General features: G+C 39.3%; 1 protein-coding gene across 1 annotated transcript in view; it reads left to right on the top strand.

Moving 5' to 3' along the window:
* The window catches only part of RIT2 (Ras like without CAAX 2), a 269,115-nt gene that overhangs the window by 105,389 nt on the left and 138,268 nt on the right, over positions 1 to 25,458 (top strand). Inside the window, exon 3 of the mRNA XM_075066825.1 lies at positions 20,109 to 20,182. Coding sequence (XP_074922926.1) covers positions 20,109 to 20,182 — 74 coding nt within the window. The remainder of the gene's footprint in view (positions 1 to 20,108; positions 20,183 to 25,458) is intronic.

The following is a 25,458-nucleotide window of genomic DNA, read 5'->3' as shown; positions in this document are numbered from 1 at the left end:
AAATATCTATCAGGGATGGTCTAGACAGTATTTGGTCTTGCCATGAGGGCAGGGGACTGGACTCAATACCTCTCAAAGTCCCTTCCAGTCCTAGAATCTATGAATCTATATAATTTTCATATAATGCATTAAAACATCAATCAAAACTTAATAAAAAACCTCTTCTGCACAATGCTAAAAGGGCAAAAATTGCCACCTATTTGATAACTGCTTGGGACTGAGAAAATACCAAAAAACATTATCTCTTGAGATAGTAATAAAGATTATTTTTTATACAAAAGAGGTAAAATCCAGTGTGCTATCAGAAGCTGGAAGATTCTACAGTCTAAAACATGAGTTAGATCTTCCAATGCTCCAGATTTACGTGAACAAAAATGAAGATGTGAAGGAACTTTTCCATATCTATCTTTAAGGTGAGCAGTGTCCATGGTTTGGAATCTTAAATGAGTATGTGTCTTATGTAAACTTGTTTGATAACTTGTTCAAAAATGTGGGCCATCTTCAAAATAAAAAACCAAAAAGCAAACATAGAATCATGAATCATAGCTCAATCTTCTTTTGGTCAATATCTATCACGCTCTGTTTGAGTAGTTGGTTATGTTGATTAAAAGATGTGGCTACTAAGTGAGCAATAGAAAAACCCAATCTGATTATAATAAATTGAAGGGTCTTATACCATGGAATTAAGGAATACACATATTGTTCTTCCATCTCCTGAAAGCAAAGACAGGGCCATTTATAATCTGAAAGAGTACAGATCTTAGACCAAAATTTAAGAAAAGCAATATAAGCTCTACTACTTACAGAAGAATAATCTACCTCGGAATGTTAAAAATGAGGCAGGGGTAGAATTTGAGACCATTAAAAGTTTCCTCAAAAAATTATTCTGAACATTCTTGAAAGCTAAAATTTGGCTCATAAACCTAACTTTGGCCCCACAAAGCATCTACGATATTACATTAACATTAAAAATTCTTAACACTGAGACAACTTGGTTCCCACCATATGAGCAGGTAAAACAAAGCAACCCTCAAGCAGAGCAAATGGCCTTTGGTTTTAAGTCTTTACGATAAGAGGGACCAAAGGCCTGAAAGATGAAACTTTATCCCTAAGTAAGTAAAACAGAGACTCGTTCTACAAGGTGGCCTTCTATCTTCCACTCAATTTGCAGAGGGCTCTTCCCAGAACATATTATAATTGAGACATATTGGACATACTATAATTGAGAACAAGGTTGTGAGATTTACAATAATAGGAAAAATGATGTAACAAATGGTGAATGCCTCTTGGAGTTTGTGATAAAACAACCATGCTATCGTAATATAATGACACCCAGATAGATCTACCCTTAATTTGTGGTGGAGAGAAATGATCTTCCTTTAAAACATTCACACATCATTAATATATAAATTAAAAAGAAGAGGCACTAGAATATTCCCCTAGAAGTTGGGAAAACTTTAGTATGTTCTCCATTAACTTTAGTTCTTACCCTAGTTATATTGCCCCGGTGTAGACACTCCAACATATGCAAAAATCTTAGATTGATACATATTCTTCTTAATTTTACCCAGAGTTTTCCTTGGTTAATAGAATCAAATGCCACTTTTAGATCTATGAAAGCAGCTTACAATATAGTACCCTTAACCACAGTATATTTATAAAACATATACAATAAACTAAAAAAATTCTCAACTGTAGCTCGATGAGCCCTAAAGCTGAACTGCTCCCCATGTAGTAAATTAGCATCTAAAGTCCATATTTCAAGTTCAGATAATAAAAAATCTGGAATATTTTTCCCTGCCACATCTAATAGACTAATAGCTCTATATGAAGCAGGTCTCTTTCTATTTTCCTTTAAAAAAATAGAAACTATGATACTATACCAGTCAGATGGAATCCATCCACTATGAATCATGACAGTAAATATGACAGTTAGTTAGCCAAGACTGAGATCCACCAATCAAAAGTCTCCTGGAAAACTTCAGCAGAGAGAAAATCTTCCTCTGGAGTTTTTTTTTTCCCCACCATTGGACTAAAATAAATGACTGACCTTCACTGTCCATTACTGAAGGCCATAGTGGTAAATTAACAAAAGGATTCCTCATTGCATGAACTATGGAAGAATTAGATTAAAAACTGGTTGGAGGAATCATTAAAGACCTGGCCAAAAAGTGCTATCCAGGTTTCATCATTAATATGGGGTTCTTCAACTGGAGTATATGTACCAAAGCCAAGACTATCATCTTCCAAAACATGGAAGAATTTGTTGCTTTAGCTGCTGCTTCCACAATGATTTAAGATATTCTTGTTTTCATGATGTAATAAACTTTTATATCTTCTTCTAGTGGCTCCTAAAGTTTGAAGTAAATTAGGAGAAGGATTACATCTTATCTTATTAGCTATGTGCATTAGTACAGACTTTTCCTTCATGCAGTCCTCATCAAACCCAGTGTACTTATCTTTGAAAGCATTTTGGTTATAATTAAAGCCACAATCAATTGGTTTAGAAAGAAGTGGTTATAAGAATGTTACCAGCAACTAATATGATTCACAAATCTGAGACGAATTCTCAGACTGAATGATTACATACAGACTTCTCATAAGCATTGGACAGAACATCCAATGACCTTCTGGATGCTTATTCAAAGTGACCTCCAAACCTTTTGAGAGCCTTGGCCATACGTACAGTCAGCTATTGGATTGGCAAATTGAATATATCATTACAAATGTAACTCATCTTGCAATTACATGAGGGCTGTTTGCAACAAATGACAGCTGTCACTCAGATTATTTATATGCTCAGGAAATACAACCTGAGCTAGTAATTTTCCTTTGCTAATATCTATGATATAAACTATTGCAGACAGGCAAATACACATTCTAGCATTCTAATGAAAACAGGAATAAGATCCCTCTGAGGGCTGTTCCTACTTGTAATTTTTCCCACGGTCATTTCATTGTCAATGCACCTGCTCAAAGGTGATAAGTCAATCAGAAACCCTTCTCTGGTGTTTAGGCCTCGAAATGAAACCACAAGTTATTCATGCCATTAGAAGATGTGGAGCAAGTTTAGCACTGGAGAATTCAGTTTAACCACAGTGGCACTAGCCAATAGTAACACCCATTAATATAGTCAAAGTGCTTTGAGATGCTAGGAGGGAAGGTGCTATGAAGTATAAGGTTAGGCGCTAGGTTCTGGCTTTAGCCAGATCTCTGAGAAAGCAGTAATGCATAAACTGTCCCAGGAGCAGACCTAGGAGTCACTGGGCTTCAGACAGACCCCTGTGAGTGAGAGTCCCACCCATGCTTCATCTTTGCTCCTAGTGATGGGCTGGTAGTAATTTATCATTGACCTTTACAGGCTATAAATGATTATTATTCTTACCTCTTCTACTGGTTCAACTACTCTGTCAGTGAGCATAAGGGTTGGAGATAAGACTCCATCATTTCCCCGCTTCTTCTCTCCTGCCTGCTCGAGGGAGGTGAATAAGTGGATGAGTAGCCCTGATTACTACCACACACTTGGATCCAAGATCTGGCTTGTTCAGGTAGGACATGAGAGGGTTCTTAATTCATAATGGTGGCATGAGAGATTTGTGCTACTTAGCCACTCTGCAAATCTCATCCCTAGCTCTTAACTGTTCATGGTTGTTATTTCTTCCATTCGCCCTATTACTTTCTTTGTGTTAGATTTAAGAAACAGTCTTCTCTTTGTGTTCCGTTTTCCCCCAGCTGAGAAAAATGTCAAGAGAGAATCAAAGCACAGTATTTGTCCCCTTCAATTCTTCTTACACAGCCTGGTTTAATAGTGCGTCTGCACCAAACAGTCAAAACCAAATCATAAATAGTATATAACAATGCACTAACATAGTTAGAACTCACAAGCACCAGTTAGCTAGTTTAAAATTCGGGGAGCATGAAAAGGAAGCTGCTCAGCTACCGTTACTATAATGAAATCCGAGCTGTGCTTAAGGATATTCTCAGCAAACAAAGCATGATCAAAGTTCTTTTATATCAGTATCTGCCTTAATCAGAATCTAGAGAAACTGAACCCAGAACAGAAATCATCTGTTGTACATAAACTATATATTTGTTAGATGCTGCTAATACAGCAAGTAAAACATGCTGAAAGCCTGTATCTCAATTAACAGTGTGCTTGCTTTGACTTAATTAGGGAATGTCAGGTAGAACATTTTGTAAAATTAAAATGAAGTTCTTTCTCTCAGTTTCTCACAAAAAGAAAATAATATTATGAAGCCTGATCCTCAGCTGACTGAAATCCATAGAACTTCATTGGAGACAACACAGCTAGACCAATGTATGCTTCCCATTTTGTAATTTCTAAGAGATGGGTGATTTAACTCTCCTACTGCAAAATGTGTTCTTACAGAACTAATGTCTCCATTATCCTTTTCTCATGGAAGCCAGTAACCTTCTTCATCTGGCTAAATCCAGCGTCCCACCCTTGTTAATAGACAGATAGATGTAAACTTATTAATTACTCCCCCTAAAATGATAATAAGTGAATTCATAGTTGTCAGATCCTCCCACTCTCTAACTCAAACACAGAGTTTTCAGAATAGTGAAATTGCTACCTGTTATTTTTATACATCAAGATGTGTGTGATCAGACCCCTATTAATGAACATGTTTTGATTAACCAAGAGCACTTTGTTCATGTATATCTTTGAATTAATTGACACTTTCTTGGCAGCAAAGAAAATAATGGAATTGTTTTATTTTATTATTTTATTCTTATCTATATTGCAAATGGCTTCAGACTGATGAGCAAATGCTACTCAAGAGTTCACTTGAGCTAGCCTTGTAAATGAATCCCTTTGCAAAAAAAACAACATTCATCGGGAATCATATTTTTTCTTTTAAATGTGGTCCTGCTAAAATGTCCGCATGCAAGTATCTTAATTCACGTAAGGAGTCATGTTAACATCAGTGGAGATACTGTAATGAGTAAAGTTTAGCATAAGACTGAATGTGCGCAGGATTGGGACCTATGGGCTCTATCCAGAGCCCATTGACATCAATGGAACATCCCTGAGCTGTGGGTTCTGCCCTATAAAACTATTCATATGAGTTAAGTTACTTACACACATGTTTGTAGAATAAGGTCATACATAGGGATTAGATGGCTCGTTTGATGGTTCAGCATATGTAATATTTTAGCCCTGAATCACCTGTTTAAATATTTCCCTGACTGGTAGAGACCAGAGTGGGTCAAATTATTTAAACAGATTTTGGCACTTTTCATCAAATTATACACAAAACACACTTTATTTATTCTAACTTCACTACTATCTGAGTGCTTCTAGTGGTGACCAAAAGTTATCAACAGCTGGTATATTTTCCAGTCCATGTCCCACAACACAAAATATTCCAGCTAAAACTATCACTTTGGGGAAGGAAGGGAGAAAGAATTGATAGAAAAGCCAAGACCTTAATTAACTCTGGGAGTGAATTCCTTTCTGAATCTCAGTAAAAACTCTCTCCAGAACAGAATTGAATTATATGAGGTAAAGCATGCACTTGTCTGTTCTCTCTAACGGTTGGGGAGAAAGGTCTTAGTATGAGATTTTCCCTCAAATTAGTTTAATATACAATAATCCCCATAAATGATTATAGGCATATAAACTTGTTATGATATTAGCTAATTAGAATTTGACCATGCAAATCATTGTTGCTACCACTGTTATATAATTGCAACAAATCTTATACAAAGTGTAACGCATGGCCAGAAAAGGTTAAGCATCCTGCAGGCTAAATGGCCCAGAGTCAACCTGTAGAGACACTTTAGAAAGGTATGTGAATGGTAATTAGGGCCATTCCATGTTAGATAGGCTGGAACTTTGAAATGCAAACCTGTATTAGAGTATTGGGAGTGATACTAATTGTATGTGTTTAATTATAATTTGTTAGATTATTAGCCATGTAAACAGACAGTTACTGTCTGTCACTATAGAGATTGATTCAGAGATCAAAAGGGAATATTAACATTTAGATAATCTTGGGTGAAATAATGTCATTATCTATATGTCTCTTTAAAGCTTGTGATAGACTGCCTAATGGATAAATTATATTATGTTAATCCATGTAGTTAATTACCGGTGAGGTGTAGGAAACAGAAGGTTACATCAAAACCCTATTGTTCACCCAGGACTGTATGGTAAAATGGCTGCTAGAACACTGTGTAAAAGACCCTTGGGTCCTGATCCTTTTTATCTCAGACCTGCTTGATGCTTCATGCAGGGGAAGCTTAAGACAAAAGGCTGGGATCTCCACTCCTAACCTGGAATCATTCTGAACATAAACATTGGACTATAACCTATGACCTGATTCTCAAAGAATTCTTTTCAACTGCAAAGTTCACCATCTCTACTATGAATCTGTATCTCAAGAATGGTACTCATGTCTGTATATACACTGATCTTTTAACCAATATTCTGTCTCTCTTTTCTTTTTTAAATAAATTTCAGTTTATTTAAATATTCAGTTAATAAGGATTTGAGTAAGATCCGGAATATGAATTAACCTGTGAGGTACTGTGTGTGATCCTTTGGCATTGGTAGAACTTTCTGATAGGATGAATAAGATTTTCAGTAATCCTCATCATAATTGACTTGGCTGTCTGGGTGGAGGCCTAAGGCTGGGTTGCTTTAAGGGAACTGTGTTGTTGGCTTCTGGGTAACCAGTAAGGTATTATAGAGGCTTCTTTGTGCTGCCTTGGTATATCTAAGTATTGGAATATCCACCAGATTTGGGGATTGTCTGCCCAATTCTTTGCAGTTCACTCTAATTGAGTAACTCCAGTGTGGTCCCCTGGGACTCCGGTCATACTTGTCAATGGAAAAAGTTAAAGGGATCAGTTTCAGTTACTGCTGTCTAGCATTTACATTGTTTTATAGCACTACAAAGTTTGCTAAGCACTTCACAAATGCATATGTTGATATATCATTAGCCCAAATTGCTTATAGGCTATGGTTCTAGTACTACATCACAAACAACTACGAGGACAACTGCAGTCCCTGGCTTCAATACAACTTTTCTTGGGATCATACTGATCCATAGGTTATAATGCAGAAGGCATCATTGTGCTTATATAGTCTGACCTCCTGTAAAACACCAGCCATAGGACTTTCCTGAAATAATTTCTTTTTGAACGAGAGCAGTCTTTTAGAAAAAAAATCCAATCTCAGTTAAAAAATGTCCACGTTGGGGCATCCACCACAATCTTTGGTGAGTTGCTCCAATGGTTAATTACGTTGACTGTTAAAAAATTGTGTCATGCAGGATCCCTGACAGCCTCAATAGACAAATCAGGGAGAAAGGAAATGGAATATACACAAGAATATTCATTCAATCTATTCTTCGTTTCATCCCTACTTCCGTCCACTACTTCTGCAAATATGTCTTCCTTGCTGTTGCCTGGGTTTGCTCTTTCACTGTGATTACCCTTTGAGTTTTCATTGCTTAGCTCATGACTGTTGTTGGATCATTGCTTATTCTGAAGTCCTTTCCCTGAATTCAATTTTTATTTTATTGTACTTTTGATCATCCCCTCACTCCTCTTTCCTAACCCTTTTCTGTTTTCAGTTGTTCTGAATTGATTGTTAAACCCATTCACATTTTGAAGTTTCATATTTCATTTTGATTGTAATACCTCTGTTCCCATTTTATAGTTATCCATCCATCGATCTATTTGTAGTACTATTGTTTTTTTTTAGTGCCTTTAACTCTATCTTATTGGCCTTTCAATTGCTCGTTTGTATCCTTTCCCCATAGCTCAATTGTATTTTATTTTTCTTTTTATGTTCTTGACCGTATTTACTTTCATTTTCTAAAATATACTTTGACCCTATTCCAAAACATTTCTGCTTTTTATATTGCTATTTTTATGTATCCTATCCCATTTTCATTTTCATAGAATTCTCTTTATTTTGTCATTTCAAGTTTTTGTGATTGTTCATATTAAATCTTTCCTAACAACTTTAATGTAAACTTTTGGTATTTTGAGGAGCAAGGGTTAAAACATACACACTATTAACCTGTTTTTCTGATTCCAGTTCTCAGTGCATTCTTTTAACAGCAATCCCCATGGTTTTTGCTATTAAGACTTAGAGAGATTGTGGCATCTTTTTCAATTTTTCTACCCATACCTTGTAAGTACTGGTCCAAAGCTCACTGAAATCTATTGAAGGACTCCCATGGTCTTCGACAGACCATATACCACGAAAGGTCAGTATAATTATCCCCATTTTCAGACAGGCAAACTGAGGCATAGATTGAATAAGTGCCCTGCCTAATGTCACACAGCTGGTCAGTAGCAGAGCTTGGAACATAGGCTTGGGAGGAAGAAGTATAGGGTATGTCTACACTGCACACCGCAGGTGCTGGAACTAGGAGTGCTGGGGGTGCAGCCACATCCCCTGGCTTGAAGTGGTTTCCATCATACACAGGGTTTACAGTTTGGTTCAATGGCTGTCAGCATCCACACTATAACCACTGCTGCACACTAACCCTGAGCTCTGACATAGGTTTGAAATCAAGCCCTCCTCCCATCCACATACAAATCAGTGTGACTCGGGTCAGCAAACACTCAGGATCTGGTCCTAGAAATCTGCTACTGGGGTAGGTCAGAGCCTGAGTCTCACTGAGACTCCAGTCCAAGCCCTGTCATTTTGCCATGTGGACACAGGTCATGCTGCAGATCCAAGTCAGAAGTGTGAGACCTGGGTCCAGCAGTTGTAAACCCAGGTTTACAGTGAAAAGTGGAATCTCAAGGATGGCCTTGGAAACACTGAGTCCACAAGCCAGGGTCCCACAGACTTGGGCTTAGTATGCAGTGTAGACACACCCCTAGAGACCACTTAGAAAAATTTGAAAAGTCCAATTTTTAAAAGTGACTTGGGATTTAGGCTCTGAGGTGCCTAATTCACTTGGAAATGAGATTTGGGCTCTGAAATAACTTACATGCATTTTAAATTTTACCCTCAGACCGTGAGATACTTCATGAAAGGGTATGGCAGGATTTAAGGATAAGGAGGGTAATTTTGAAATGATTCACTTATTCCTTTGTTTCCTTTTCCACGACTGTTTGTATGCCTATTGTTTTCTTATCAGTTAATTAAGCTGTACAGCTGTGTGAGATCTACTGTATTTAGAAAGCTTAATTAGTTTTAATATGTCGGGCAATATGACTGGTTTATTTGGAGTTAATTTTAAGTTTAACATTGGGAAAAAAAATAGCTGAGGAGGAATATGTGTCTCTCTTTCTCCTGCAGAATGTGATTCATTGATGTTGGGAAATCACTTTGTTTTGCTGCTTATATTATCCAGCTCAGGGCTTCTCTGAACTCCCGATATGGAATATATGTCAAACCCTCCTAATAGGTTTTAATAGGCTTAATCATCCTTCCTCTCTTTATTGGGCTCTAACAGGAAGCTACACACTTAATATTGACTCATTTATTTGTCAGAGTCGGCAACAGGAAAGAAAGCACGATGAAAATAGAATCAAGACAATACATGTGTAATGGAAAGAATCTTTTTAGAATGACCCCTATTATGGGCATAATCATTTAAGAGAGAGAGACATATTTGTGGGTATCATCAGCCTTGACTCCACTGAAGTCAGCTAGCTTACACCTAGACAGAATTTTGCCCTCATTGGTATTCATTACCTCCATTGCTGTAGGCAATACAAAATTGTAATTTTCCTGGGAAACAGATACATCACTGTAAGAACAGAAGAGTGAAATTCACCTATGGTAGTGATAACTAGCGGAAGGATCTTGGCACCATTTAGCCCCACACATGGGCACTGTACTGGGCCCACTGGGCCCCTTGGGCACCCAAGTCAAGGTTCTTTGTTAGGCTGGTATTGAAAGCCATAATGAGGCCAGGCTGGGGGTAGGCCAAAGGAGGGGCCACAGAACTATTTTTTCCATAAATCCTGTGGCAAGTCACTACAGGCAGGTGGGGCAGAGGACCTGGAAGTGCTAATCCCTCTGATAGACTAGAGAAGCTGCCACAGGGGGAATCAATATGGCTGGAGTATTAAAACATTAGGGAGGTGAAATCCATCCCTCTGAGAAGCCTATGAGCTAGAATAGCATCCACAGCCCCCTCCATCTCTGTTATTCAGTGAGCAGGGACCAGCTAACCCATGGCCTCTGGTGACCCAGGAACTCTGCCAAGTGGAAGAGGGCACAGGGATGCATAGGGTTTTACAGAGATCCCCTGGGTTGGACATGTGCATAATAGTTCACCAAAGGAAAGCACGTGAGGTCTCTACTGAGAGCCAGCAGCCCGTTGGACAGGTATCATAATCATTCAGAAATGTATGTACAGATAGCGTTTAAGGAGTTGTGTATATATACTGAAAATTATGTTCTTAATTGGAGTGAAGGAAGGTCACGGGGGGGTGACATAGCTCACAGATGTTCCTTTCAGGCAGGAGGTAACTGATCAATATCTCCCTGTCTGGCCATTTGTGCCTGGTGTATTGTGTGCCTCACAATGTATGCCTACTTGCAAACTGAGCCAGGTGCCAATTAGGATATTGTGAAATCTACGGGGAGAAACAAACAGCACAGGGAGGGGGGACCTGTTTATAAATAGGACAAATGATTAGTAAAGGGCACACTGAATCCTTCACCTAGGAGGCAAACGGGCTTGCCTCACGAAATGAGGGTCACAGCCAGCCTGGATGTAAAGCGCGGCAAGGAATTGGGGTGAGCAATACTCTACAAGACATGACAGTATCTTGCTAATTAAGTCTAAGCTGTAAAATTTGTTACAATTTTTTTTGTTGTGTAGCCATTTGTTTCCAATACTTGTTACCACCAGAAGGTCTGTGCTTTTGTTAAATAAACTTATACTTGTTTTCACTGTAAACATATCTCAGTGCTGTGTATTGAGAGGTGCAGTGATCTGCAGTGAAACTGGTAAGCTGTCCTGCACTGTTTCCTTGGAAACAGTAAATCTGTGAATACTGAGTGTTCAGTGGACCAGGGGCTGGATGCTCCAGGGAGATGCTCAGAGGAATTGAGGGTTGTGGTGTGCCAATTGCTAACCTGTGACAGCATGTCTGGTTAGGCCTAGGCGGGAGTGTTTGTGTTGCCCGTGGAGATGGGGGCACTGAGCCATGTCAGACACAGACAAGGCTTCTTCATGCCAAGGGAAGGTGATAGCGAGGTGCCTCATGACCCTGGATAGCCTCGGGGAGCATCACATCCCTTTCCAGGCAAGGACTCCAGTGTGCCTTCCATTATGAAATCTATGGGGCCAGCCCAGAAACATTCTTGTATACCCACTCCTGTTTGACTGCTCTGCCTGTTCTCGCCCTCTCCCGACTGGCTTGTGCTCTCCTTCTGTATCATGTGCAAGTGTCACCCTAGCTGAACACTTGTGTAATCCTATCTCCATACCCCCGGGCTCTTTTTCATCCCTCTCCCTCCCGGAGGATGTTCTATTTTCACCTGTTTGTTAGTCCACAATTGAGATTCTAAACACTTTGAGATGGGGAGTCATCTGTAATGGATTTTCTGTGAAGGACCTAAAATTCTCATGGGACTCTAAAATCTTTAAAAAAATAGGAAAAAATAGTAAATAATAAGAGGAGCTTGTATAAGCTCCCTCATGCTAGATGTGCATTCTCAAATCAAGGACCTGTGCAACAAGCCCCTGCCTGAGTTGTCACCTGGATTTAAATGCAGGATCCCCAGCATTGCAGCACAAATGTCTACTGCCTGACCTAAAGTGGTAATGCCACAAGCTGATAGCAGTAGGAGACTATTACCCTTTATGTGGAGAAGAGGAGGCTGTGATAAATGTTTTTTTTTTTCAGTTGCACATACAATATGTTCTGCGTGACCCCTAAGTAGATGTGTACTTGCTGAATATTAAGCAAATGCCCTGAAATTTCCAGAGCTACTGCCTAGAAGCAGCTCTCTGTGATCTGATAAAGGACCTTACTGTTTTCATTTTTGCTGTTGTTATAGTCACTGCTGTGCAGTAATAGATCTGAAGCATCATGTGCTGTTTTTAGCAGATATTCCCAGTAAATCTCTGTCAGCTAATATACCTCCAGATGCAGGGACCCCAGTTGGCTTCTTTTTGTTCACATGCTCTTTACATGTTCCATTTTGCTTTTTGTCCTTGTTTGTTCCATAAAAAAGAGATGGCACTTTGTTTTCTAGCTTTTTGTCTCCATTGTGTGAGCCCTAATTAGAGTTGGGCAGCAAAACCTAGTGTTTCTGCTTTCCAAGGATTCCTGTGAACGTTGCCACTGGGATCCGAGCCCATTCTGACTCTGAACATGAAAGCACAATGCCTGCAACCTCAGAATGAAATGGTGGAATGCTGCATATATCTCATAAACCAGCCCAGGTTTACTGGGTACTAGAGACATTATCAATCATTCCATCACCCCAAACTTTGGGATGTTCCGATCTGAATCAGGAAATCTGTGTCTTAAATCTGTTTCTAGTCCTGAGCCCTTTGTAGTAGGTGTTGGGTATTACTTCACATTGCAGGTATCCACTGCATATGTGGCATTTATCACATATCTGTCGGGAGTGTAGAGTAGGAAACTGAATCAACACATCCACCCAATTTCTGCTTTATCAATTTTGCCTTTATTTAATACAATTTCAGACAGAATTATTGTCTAGATACCATATGAGACATGCATTTATGCCAATAAGTAATAACAGACAAGAGGGAATAGCTAAATGTGCCCAAATTACTTCATTCTGGAGCACTGTAAAGTCCTCCCTTCTTCCATGATGGTTGTCACCTCCCCTGATCTCGTGGTCTGATCCTTCAGTCTCATTCTTCAGTTTCTGATCCAGCGTTTCTCTAGTTTGGGGCCCATTTTTATATGTATTCTTATACATTTTCACATTCTCCATTACCTAATTTTCCTTCAATCAGTATTCAACACATTATCTAGTGAATTTTACATAAGCTGTACATTATGCATGTGCAATCATTAATCACCTATTGCCTACAATTTTCCTGCTGAATATATAGTTTTGTGTCATGTTGCCCTGGGTCGCCCTGTTTCTAAGTTCCCAGAACAAGGGAATTTTTGTTTATCTTTCCATGTTTGTATCTCTTACTTACATCTTCCAGCACAACAGGTTACCTACCTTGCCAACAATATCATTTTAAACCAATCAGCAAATTGTATCAAAGGGAAATTAACAAAAATACACTCATGCCAGGCAAAGCTTTGGCCTGTGTGTTACCTTATTTATAGTTCCTCAATATCCATAATTACAATTTATTAAAAACATACCTAACAAGCTTTTAATCTTATCATTAGCAACCCTTCATTTTAATGTTATAGATCAGTGTGTGTTTTCATAAGTATATTTCCTCCTGTTTAATCTATTAGAAGAGTCATTTTAGAAAGGACGCTGTGGTTCTTTAATGTCAACATTTCTTAACCTCTGCAAACACTAATTTGTCAGGGGGATTTTTTATTTTACTCAAAGTCCAAAACCTTTCTACTTTTGTATTGCTATATCTTATCAATATTTTTCCTGTTATAAAATGTTAAGTGTTCTGGTTTTTAGGCCTTGGTTTTTAGTTAGTTTTAATGATACCCCAACGGTATTCATTTAGACTCCCTCAGAAACCTAAACAGCTTTGATTATGTATTTATATTGTTGTAACACCTAGGAGTTCTAATCATGGACCAGGGCCCCATGTGCTAGGTGCAGTACAAAAACAGAATGTAGTACTCAGTTTGGATTTCTGGCAATCTTGAGCTAACATTCTTGACATCAGTAATCTGAAAAAGAAGCTTTTACATTGGATTGCATGTCCAACACTATATTCTACCTCCCTCTCACTGTCTATCCATCCCCTACGCATGACCATCATACTTTCAGACATTTCCCATCCCACTTAGTTTGCTGCAGATTCATTTTTCACTTGGGCCACTTTCAGAATTTCTGGTGCCTCTGCTAGTTGTGAGAGCAGAGCAAGTGGGCTCTTCTCTTCTGATTTGCTTAGTAATATATTGTCTGATAGCATGCAAAATGGGAGACGACAACCCTCAAAATACCCCACTGGGTCCTCTTGCTCAACCCCCTTCACCATTAATGATGTTTCTTTTTATGACTACAGAAAATCAACACCCGAACAGAAGCTAAGGTGCACCCATCTCTGCTGACTTTCAGCAAAGAAAGAAAGGGAAACAAAGGAATACGCCTAGAAGCAGGTGTTGAGGGAGAAAGATAGTTTTGTGTGTACTTACAGACAGCTCTGAGATAGAAAGTGTGCCAGGAAACACATACTAGAACTTGGAAGGCACTGAATTGCATTTGGGACCATTGAGCAAATTAATGAGTAAGTTACCTATCTACAAATCAATCAGGCTCCTTCAGCAGCTGTGTGTTATCAGTTTTGCTCTGCAGTACAGATAGCTGAGCCACTGGGCAGCTCAACAAGAAGGAGAAGCTTAATTTGAGAGCAGATGCTTAAGAAGGGTACATAATGACTTTAAAGGGGGGATATTATGGTTAGCTGAGAAACAAAACAGAGTGACCTGTTAGGAGGAAAGAAGCTGTTAGCTTTTATTACTGACAGGGCCGGCTCCTGGGTTTTTGCCGCCCCAAGCTGCAAAAAGAGGGGGAAAAAAGAAAAAAAGAAAAAAAATCCCATGATTGCGATCTGCAGCACTACCGCCGTCGCTTCAGTCGTCGTCGGCAATTTGTCAGCTGGTCCTTCACTCCGAGAGGAAGTGAGGGACCCGCTGCCAAATTCCCACCGAAGACCTGGACCTGCCGCCCCTCACCATTGGCCGCCCCAAGCAGCTGCTTGCTGAGCTGGTGCCTGGAGCCGGCCCTGATTGCATGGCAGCTAGAACATCAGTGAAGTTAAACAAAGGAATTGAAAACTGAGATAGTTGATTCCCAAACTACTACTAGTTGTCCAGTGGTTAGGATGCTATCCTGAGTCTCAGTAGATCCAGATGCAATTCCCTTCTCCATCACAGACTTCCTGTGTGACCTTGACCAAATCCATTTACAATATGCCCTTATGACTAGCAAAAACACATGCAACTACACATTATTTCCCCTGACACCATTCTAGTCTTCCCAAAGCCTACACTGTATTCTGTTTATCACACTAAGACTAGAAGTGTAGTATTGACAGCACTGAATGTAACAGTACTTTTCAACTTGTATTTTATTAAAAAGCCAAACTACACCAGAGATACAGGAAGGTCCTGTCTGGTTATAGCAAAGATAGATTCAGTGTGTGAGGTCTGGGGTACCAGAAAGTTGTGGTGATCTCTTGTCTATTCTACAAGCAATCAGCAACCAGAGTCTTCTGCTAGGAATAGTTGTTTAATATATTCTCTAATGATCTGTGAAAGGTAGTCAACAATGAAGTGGCCGGATTTCAGATGACACAAAATTAATAAGGGTAAAGACTAAGTAGAAGAATCTAACAAAGCTAGGTGAAAGGGCCTAGGTAATTCAGTGCTGACAAATTTAAAATAACAAACAGTGGAAGGAATACTCAGAACTACTCATACACACTGGGATGATATATACTAATATGTGTTACTGGACAGTATTGGCAACCGGATACTTGAATAGATGGACTATTGGGTGGATCAACATGGTCATTCCTATTTTCCTACCCTATTATTAAAGGATATTCCTGTCTGCACAAATTCTTCACACACAAAAAGCAAGGGAAAGACAATGAAAGTAGGTAATTCCACTCTAGCTAAGCTGAGTTTATCACCAAATACACATCTTTGTGTGCTTACATATTTATATAAGTACGATTATATGCAAGTTAGCTGTAGAACTTTACAAGCCCTGCAGAATTTGCTAACTGATTTCCAAGGGTATACATACCTTATCTCATCATAAGGTAATTTACATCCATTGCCTGATATGGGGTGTTGGGCCTCATGCCAGATGCCTTTCTTACTTGAATAGTCCTTACTTTTACTGGAGGTCTTACTGGAGACAATGTGACTACTCATTACAGGATGAGGTTTAGAATCAGGCCTTATGTGTGTAAGAATCCAGGAGCCTACATGAGAGTGTAGCAGGTAATATATGCACATCAAGAGAGGGTCATCTGTTCTTCTTTTGGCACACAATGAAAGCAAAAAGATGCAGACCTGCAGAGTCTGACTGATTGAACTGAACATCCTTCTGCTCATCTGGCACCCAACTATCAAAATAAAATATATTTTGGCTTGGGTATACAAGGGAGTCACTGATTGTTTGTAAGTGCATATGATTGATGGTGTGGAAGATAGAGAGGAAAGGGGGAAATCTGATGTCCTGGATGTGGACAGCATTAACTACTGCAGAAACCAGGCAGGTCACCTAGATTTCAGGAAATAGAACATGCCTTTATGATGCACATGAAAAGTCCATTCCAAATTTCTTTTTGGTTGTAGCCCATCCAAGTCAATTTGCCATAAAGAGGTTGCTGGCTTGCAGCAGAAAAAGCTGTGTGATAGTTTTTTTTATGAACCCAGGTTAGCTGGTGCTAAGATAAAATTTAAGGCAGTTCCAATTTGAAGAAATGAATGTGCTCCTATCTCCAGAACTATGTCCCTATCGTTGGCATGGTTAAAAAAAAGGCGGAAGGAAAGATTCCGTAAATCTTTTAGGAAAACAAGAATCTCAAAAACTAATACAAAATATTTAAAGAATACAAAAGACAACTGTGGTGTCAAGACAGCACAGTATGTTAAACTCACTTCAAAAAGTGTTCCCTTTCATCTGAAATGAGAGAACAATAGAAGGAAGAAAAAGTTAATAATAAAATAATTGATAATACTCTTTATAATAGAGACAGTTAGAATGTTTTTCCCCCATGAAAAATTTTTAATGTTCATAAAAAATCTTAACACCTCCCCCCCAAAAAAATCAGCTTAAATTTTTTGGTGTTGTGGCTTTTGGTTTTCCAATTAAAAAATCATCCCCTGCCCCCAAGGAATGCGAACACTTTCTGTGACAACTTTTGTTTAGTTGAAAACCCAGGTTTTTGTCCAAAAAGAATTGACAGAAAATTTTCAACTAGCCATAACAATATTTCTACTCTAATTTAGATTGTGATGGTTTAGATATTGCTACCACTGATTGGCTCATTATACATACAAACTTTGTATGCAGATGGTCTATGTTTGAATTACTGTGTCATGCCCCACCACTGTGGCTCAGTTCACACTGTCATATGTTTGTTTCACCCATCTACTGCTTTTTCTCTTAAACTAAATCAGATCCATGCACAGAGATTCACTGAAGTCAAACACTTGGACACTGTTGAGAGCAGCTCAAACCTCTGCTCAGAGCACAGTGTAGTTCACAAAAATACAACAAAAATGTTAGGTAGGAAATAATACAGATTGTATTGCTCCAGATGTACACCGGAGGAACCCTGTTGATTCCAGCAGAATTCCACTGGAATTCAGCTAGAGTAACACAGTGGAGTATCAGCACTTTATTTATTTATGTATTTATTTTACATTGGAAGCTGAGATTCTTCTTCGTGGAAGCTTATGGGTGGTTTTGTTAGCAAGAGGGTCTCTCCAGCACATCTCTGGTAGCGAGTGTTTTGGGCTCTTTCCTCATTTCTGCCTTCATTTTGTTTTCAGTTACAACAGTGCTTATGTGAAGTAACTGCACTGAAGTCAGGAGACTTTGAATTTACACTGGTCCAAGTGAGAGCAGAAATTGAACTGCAACATGCGGGCTGGAAAGGGTGAAGCAACAGAGCCAGGATGGAGTTGGGAGGATGACACACATTACATAAAAGCCCATACAATGCATTTAAAATAATTATTTTAAAATATTCACAATTAAACTTACATTGAGGGAATAAATTATTTTGTATTAACTTTTGCTTGACAGAAAGCAGTGGCACTGCATGCAACCTTCCCTTTCACATCTAGATAGGGTAGTTAAAATATTGTGCTATTTCATGTACTGTGTATTATACAGCCTACAAATTGAGGAACACTCTCAACACTCAATGGAAAGATATCCATTGACACACTGCACATTGGATTGGATGATGAGGCCCCGATAAGGCATGGTGCTTAGTCACATACTCAACTTCAAGCACGTGAGTAATTCTATTGCCAATGGGAATACTCATTTGCTTAAAGTCAGGCACGTGTGTCAATAGTTTGCTGAATGTGAGCCTGAAATAGGAAATAATAGTGTGAGATTATGTCATTAAAGATGTTGGTACGCCTCCACAGCCAAAGCTGTGCTCAGGGTAGCCTACCTTAGTCAGCTTGAACCCAGCTAGCATAGGTACCAAAAACAGTGAAGACGGTGCAGTGTGGGTTTCAGCATAAGTCCGGAATGGATCTTGGGTGCACATTTTACTCACTAGCCCACTCTGGAATCCATGCTGTGCTGCGCTGTGCTGTTCACTACTGTTTGTTAACCACATTAATTGGATTGAAGATAGCTCAGGTAGGCTAGTCTGAGCAAAGTTTCTACTGGGTAGACATACCCTAAATGGTAACGTGTGCACAGAATGGGGCAGAGTTAAGGTTGTTGAAGCAACATTTACTTTGGCCATTCTTCATTTGTGCATACTTTACCATACAGCCCTAGTGTAGTCTTAATGTTGGGGGGGTTTTTTGCTGGTTTTTTTTTTTTTTTTTTTTTTATATAAGCTATTATAATATTTGGGTAACTGAGGAGTTCAACATCTCTAAGAAATGAGTTTGAATGTACTATTTATATTTCCTGCTACCCACAATGTAGTGTCATTAAGGACCCAGTCCTGAAAATTCTCTGTCCCTGGAACTCTCATTGATTTCAATGGGAGTTCTGACTGTAGAGGGCTTGCACCCTCAAGCCATAGGACACTGCTGACCATATGCTCATGGTGATTAATGACACTTCTCTGGTGCATTGAAAGTGCTTGTCTTCACCTCATGCGTCGCGGTACAGCCAAGGTACTCCATCAGTCAGCATAACCACACAGTCTGCCATTCATTATCATTTAATTAAACAGCACAGATAATTTCTACAATTATTTCCAATATAAATATTGTCGAATGCCTTGGCTCCATTTAGCCTTAACAGGAGAATATAAACAATGAGAGAGGAATGAAATATAAATTTGAGCAAAACAACATACACAAATATTAGCTAGTGCTTTAAAAATATATTTAGCTTGACAAACCAAGGGTGAATAGAATGGTCCACCAAGCACAGTGGTTAAGGGCAGGGGTGGCTCTAGATATTTTGCCGCCCCAAGCACGGCAGGCAGGCTGCCTTCTGCGGCTCGCCTGCAGGAGGTCCTCAGTCCCATGGATTCAGCGGCACGCCTGCAGGAGGTCCGTCAAAATGTGGGACCAGCGGACCCTCTGCAGGCATGTCGCTGAAAGCAACCTGCCTGCCGCACTCTCGGCAACCGTCAGAGCGCCCCCCATGGCTTGTCGCCCCAGGCACACGCTTGGCATGCTGGTGCCTGGAGCTGCCCTTGGTTAAGGGTGAGAATACTGAAATGATTTATTAAAAAATAAATCTATTTGCCCACCTTACAGGGATGTTGTGAGGGGTGGTTAATTAATGTCTACCGAGGGGCTGATCCAAACCTCAGTGAAGCCAATAAATGTCTTTTCCACTAATTCCAATGGTCTTTTGTTCAGGGCTTTGAGGTATGTGGATGAAAGCCACTATGGAAGTGCATGGTATTATTCCTATTAGGTGAAATTCACACTTGGGCAGTGAGACAGAAGACGACCTACGCATCAGTGGGGATTAAATGGTACATTGGTTTTGGGCAAGCTTTCTGCATGGAGTGAATTTCACTCGTTCAGTGTATTGGAGAATTGTAATAAAAATGCATGGCTCATTTCTCCTTTCCTAAGTTCCTTATAAGCTCTAACTTTGGACTTATGGTGCGATTTTTAAAAGGCCTCAGCATTGCCTTAGTTCTGCTGCCACTGAAATCAATAGTTGCCTTCAGTGTGTGGGGACAGAAGCCGAAACTGAGACCTTTTGAAAATCCCACTCTAAGTCTGCAAATTTATTTCTTTTTCTACTTGCTAAGCTGCCCCTATTGCCTTGTGTTTTTCAGAGGATGCTTATAAAACTCAAGTACGAATAGATGATGAACCAGCTTACTTGGACATTCTAGACACTGCTGGACAGGTGAGTAGTCTCTTAATATATAATTTTGTAACAGAGGTAAAAGCAGAGACCTTAACCTCCAATATATGAGTCACAAGGATGGAGACAAGCTTCACTATTAAAGTACGGAGAAGTGTCAGCACAACATGTGAGAATTAGTACAAAAGAGATCAAGGGGAGTATCAGAAATATAATGTGACTCAGTTACTTCACCAGTAGAGATAGGCAACATTAGAGCAAATGATTAGTACAATAAAGGTTTTTCACATATGCACATGGAGAGTGTGTTGTAATAAAGACATGCATAAATGTTACTGCACATTTAATCTTAATATTTCTGATGTTTCTAGTCAATAATACCAATATTTTGTAGTTTACTTATACCATGCAATTTATTTATATTTTCCCCTCTCTCTTAAATTCCATTGCCAATGGTTTGGTGATAAATGTCTGTGGACATCAATCAAGGAAGTTTTTATTATTAATTATTATTATTATTATTATACAGTAAGGTTAAAGAAAAAATAGAATAAAATCAAGCACAGCACTATGTGAAACAGTTATACAGTGGATTCACCTCTGTCAGTCTGTAGGGAGTGCATAGTTAGATGAATGTTGTAAATCTTGCTCTACTGTTCTACTGGAAAATCTATGAGGACCACATTGTTATATATCAACTGGAAAGCACTAGGGCACTCCGCAGAAAGTTTATTGCCTGTTTCAGCCTACTCCAGATTTTTGGAGGTCCTCTCAGCCACTTCAGTCATTTGGTTCTCTCCCCCTAAAATCTCACCTTCCTAGTGAACAAAACTCTTGTCATGATTTTAGCTAGAAGAAGGCAGTAGGAAAATCTGAAAGTGACATTTTTTTTTGTTTTCCTATGTATAAAAATACTGATTTTGATATACTTGCTGCAAAGATATAAGGCAAACATAACAATTAAAAGGATTTTCCTAAAGTACTCAGTGTCCATCTAACACTTGCCCAGTTAAGTGACAGGATGAACACTGAGTACTTTTTAAGTTCTCACCCTAAATATCAAGCTTCACCACCCACTGTGATTTCCAAGAGATGAGGTAAAAATTCTCAAAAGATGGCCCAGCAACCCACATTTCTGCACTTATCTCACAACTTGCTGATTTTTAGTGATTCAGGGAGCATGGTCTGGTAGATGGAACATCAGACTAGGGATCAGGACACAAATGTTCTTCTGTCATCGCTGCCATTGACTTGCACTGTAGCGTATGGAGAAGCCACAGCTCAGTTTCCTTGTCTATTAAAAAACAACAAAGAGTGTAAAACATACACAGACTTGTGGAGCAATTTAAAAGTGTTTAGAACTATTATTGAGTTAGAGAGCCAGATTCTCAGCTCATATGAATCAGCACAGCTCCATTGACTTCATTGATTATACTGACTTGTGCCAGCTGAGGATTTGAACCAAACTTTTAGCTTTGTTTGTGTGAATGCATTATATGTGGTTGAGTGAGTATGTGTTTTAAGAGAGCATAACTCAATGTCGACCATGTCTACTGAGCTACAGTGACTGAAGCAGGCTGTTGCATCAGAATTATTATTTTAAAAAAGGTTAAAAGGAGGAAATTTCTCTATTTTTATATTCTCTACAATAATTTATTATAGTTGTAAAGAGTTTCACTTGGGGCCTGCAGGTCTAGTGAGCAAGCCATGGCTCAGCGGTCTCAGAGTCTCAGAGTTGGCCAGGCAATCTGAAGAGCTACCAGCCAAGTTACAGTTCTCCTTGGTTCTCCTGATTGGGCAGAGGTGTAGGGGGGAAGGGTACAGGGACCCAGGGCCTCCCTTTCCACCAGGTCCCAAGGGTGAAGATGTGAGGAGAGTCTTAGTCTCCTCTATCAGGGGAAACAGACTAATCTCCCTTGGACCCCTTTCTACCTACCCTGTTCTCTCTTCAGTTTGGGGTGTGGTACCAGCCCTCAGCTTCCCTCTCAAATGGTTGCTCAAACAGTCCCAATAATTCAGACAGTTAGTTGGGGTTTCCTTGCTCACTTTTCAGCATCCAATTGCTCTCCCTTGTTGGGGAAAAGCAAGGGAGTAAAGGGGGTCAGGACTTTGGCCTCCCAGTCTGGTCTTAACCATGGTCTGGACCCTTCCCCTGTTAGGGTGACCAGATAGCAAGTATGAAAAATCAGGATGGGGGTAGTGGGGTAATAGACACCTATATAAGGGGAAAAAATATTGGGACTGTCCCTATAAAATTGGGACATCTGGTCACCCTATCTTCTGTGGACTCCTTGGTGCCAGAAGCTGCAACCTGGCTGCAGACAGTCTCTCCTTCACACTAGTCCCTGCTTGACTGTCCCCTTTTAAGCAGGTCCTCCATTTAGTGCATGTTCTGCAGCTGCTGAGGGGCAGGGTCTTTTTGGACCAATACTGCTCCAAAAGTCCCTTACCTTTAGGCCTGGCCTACACTAGAAAATTAGGTTGGTTTAATTGTATTGGTCAGGGGTATGAAAAATCCAGTGCCCTAAGCAGCATTGTTAAGCCAGCCTAAATCCCATCAGCATAGGTAAAGTCTATGCTGAAGCGGTACAGTGGAACAGCTGTGCCATTGTAGTGTTTTAGGTGTAGACAAGCCCTTAATATGGGGTATGTAAGCCCCATCAAAATAATATAATAATCATCTCACAGTCTTGTACAACTGAGGCCTAAAAGATAGTTTCAGCCATTAAGGAAAGTTACCTCAGACCACTTACAGTTTAGTTTAGGATAACCACTTTGATTGGATGGAAGGAAGGGAAAATCATACAAAAAATAAGAAACACCACTTTATTATAAGGAATTTTTTGGGAAAACCCCATTTCCCTTAGCATATCATGTATGTTTCTCTCCAATGTACATTTCTACTGCCCTCCAGTATACAATGGAATTATCATAAGCTTCAATGTAATATTTAAAATGGTAGTTATCAGTTTTAAAACATTTCAATAATCTTAAAATAAAAGATGGGTGGTCACCTGCCTTAGCTACTTTTTTTTTTATTGTGGCAGTTGAAAATGTTTTATCATTTAAACTTTGAACACTGTATAACTCCATGAGCCTTTTGAAGTTACGCAACATGCCTGCCACGAGTTCCGGGTTTAACAGTTTGATAAAAGGGCAAGCAACTCCCTGTGCTATGTAGAATTAAATCAAATATAGAGAGAATATTTCCATTAAATCTGCTCCTTTGCTAGAACATACCCCTCATAAAGGGCCCGTTTGCTCATGCTAATATAAAATTTGAGTAACTTCTCTGAAGAGTTCTTTCCTGACATGAATTAGTGTAAAAGAGAGCAGAATTTGTCCCAATAAAATCTGGTGAATTATTTTTTGAGAAGATAATGTCATGGCATAGGTAGACGTAGCAAATGTGATCTTCCTAAAATCCCATCTAAAATATCTTTAATCCTTGCCAGTTGTGTATATACATAAATTATAACTTTGCACTTCTGACTGAATGCTGTGATTCGTTCCCATTTAATATCTTTATGCTGGAATTGGGCCCAGACTGAAAAGTTAATATCTGGTATATATCTGAATTTGTATCAAAACCTGGAGTGTTCAGATAAGGGAATGTGGGGAGGCGATATTGGGGCCATTGTAAAGATAGATGCCATTTGAGAAATAGATTTCTGGTTCTGAACTTCTACAAATAGTTTAAAAGAAAAACAGGTGACCAAGCCATCAAGTTAAGGTGATTTTGAATCCAGTCAATTGTTTTTTTTCTTCCCCTTAAATGGAGACCATCAAACCTGAGCAAGCTCTTATCACAAAAAAAGAGTACATATGTTGTGTGAATCCCAAATTCCTGCCTCTGTGCACCACTGGTCCTTCTCTGCTGTTGCACTTCCCTGCTGCTGGTAGGAGATATACCGGATCAATGCTTCTTTTGACATCTCCTACCACAGATGTGTCCATGCTGTATTCTTTTTCCTTACTCGGTGTCACATGTTGAATGTTGTGTTGTACTACGGTATGTGAATAGCTCCTTCTTCTGCTAATCAGTGCATTGAAGTTGCCTACTTCCTATTCTGTTTGCATTAGAGGTGATTGGAAAGCAAAATGTCCATCCCATGAGAAACTGTGCTAGTTATACTTTTCTTTTCATCCTAAACTGGGACAAAAAGTCAAAATATGGAAAATTTCTCAGAACGAAAATTTCGGAAATATTTTTATTTGGAAATGAGAAAACAAAAAAAAAAGACTACCTTTTTGATTGAATTGAAATGTCTATTCAACCTGAACGGTGTCATTTTAAATTGACATTTCAGCTTAAAATCATATAGGAATGACATTGGAAGTCAAAATATCAGTTTGAAACAAAATGTTAAAAATATCAACATTTTAAAATGAAATCTTTCGCTTCATTTCAAAATGTTTATTCTGAAAATCAAAACATTTTCTTGAAATCATTATTTTCCTGTGGAAAACTTTGATTTTCATGGAACCATGTTTTCAGAGAAAAATCTTTTCATTGGATATTTTCCCAACATCTCCAGTTTGCAGGCTGTGGTTGCTTCAAAGCCTGATTCTGGTGTTTTTGGAGTTAATAGCAAAACTCCATTTGACCAAGGGAGCAGGATGGAGCCCTTACTGGGAAGGAGGCTTGAGTTGAGTTTTCAGCCTCTTTCCTTTATTAAATATGTCCCTTGAAACTCATTCCTATGCTGCTCTCTGTTGGTTGTTCTCACAGTGTTCCCTGATGCACCAGGCCTAAGTCTTCTTTCACATAAATGTGTCTTACACCAGTGTAACTGCATTGCTCTCAAAGGACTGGTTCTGGAATTATACTGGTGTAAGTGAGAGGAGACTCAGGCTTTTAGTCCTTTATTTCTGCCTCAGATCTGCCAACTGATTATCAGTAACTGGCACCCCCGCACACACACAGCTGTCCCAGCCCTACACAAAGATCTGTCACATAGAGCCTTGGAAACATTTAGCACGTTCAGTCATTTTTCATTCTAAGCTCAAAATGTGTTGCTGCTTCTGCAGCTCTGTTTAAATCCCTCCCTCCAGACACAGCAGTTATCTCCTTTGTTATGTTCTTCCACCCTTTGCTGACACAAGGCTTTTATTCCTTGGCTCATGATCCCAAGCTCTTTATTGAGCCCCCACAAAGGGCTTTTTTTTTTAAAAAAAGCACCACCCTGAACCCTACTTGCAGAAAGAGAACCCTAGACAGACAGACAAACTTGTTTGCACACAGAGAAGGTTCTTGCACAGAAAAAATGGGTTAAGGCACCTCACAATCAGAACTAACATATGCACAATTATTGGAC

The sequence above is a fragment of the Chelonoidis abingdonii genome, chromosome 6, assembly GCF_003597395.2.
Source record: "Chelonoidis abingdonii isolate Lonesome George chromosome 6, CheloAbing_2.0, whole genome shotgun sequence".
In the NCBI taxonomy this organism is placed as follows: Eukaryota; Metazoa; Chordata; order Testudines; family Testudinidae; genus Chelonoidis; species Chelonoidis abingdonii.
Note: the sequence above shows the minus strand (reverse complement) of the source record. Positions and strands in the feature narration are given on the sequence as shown.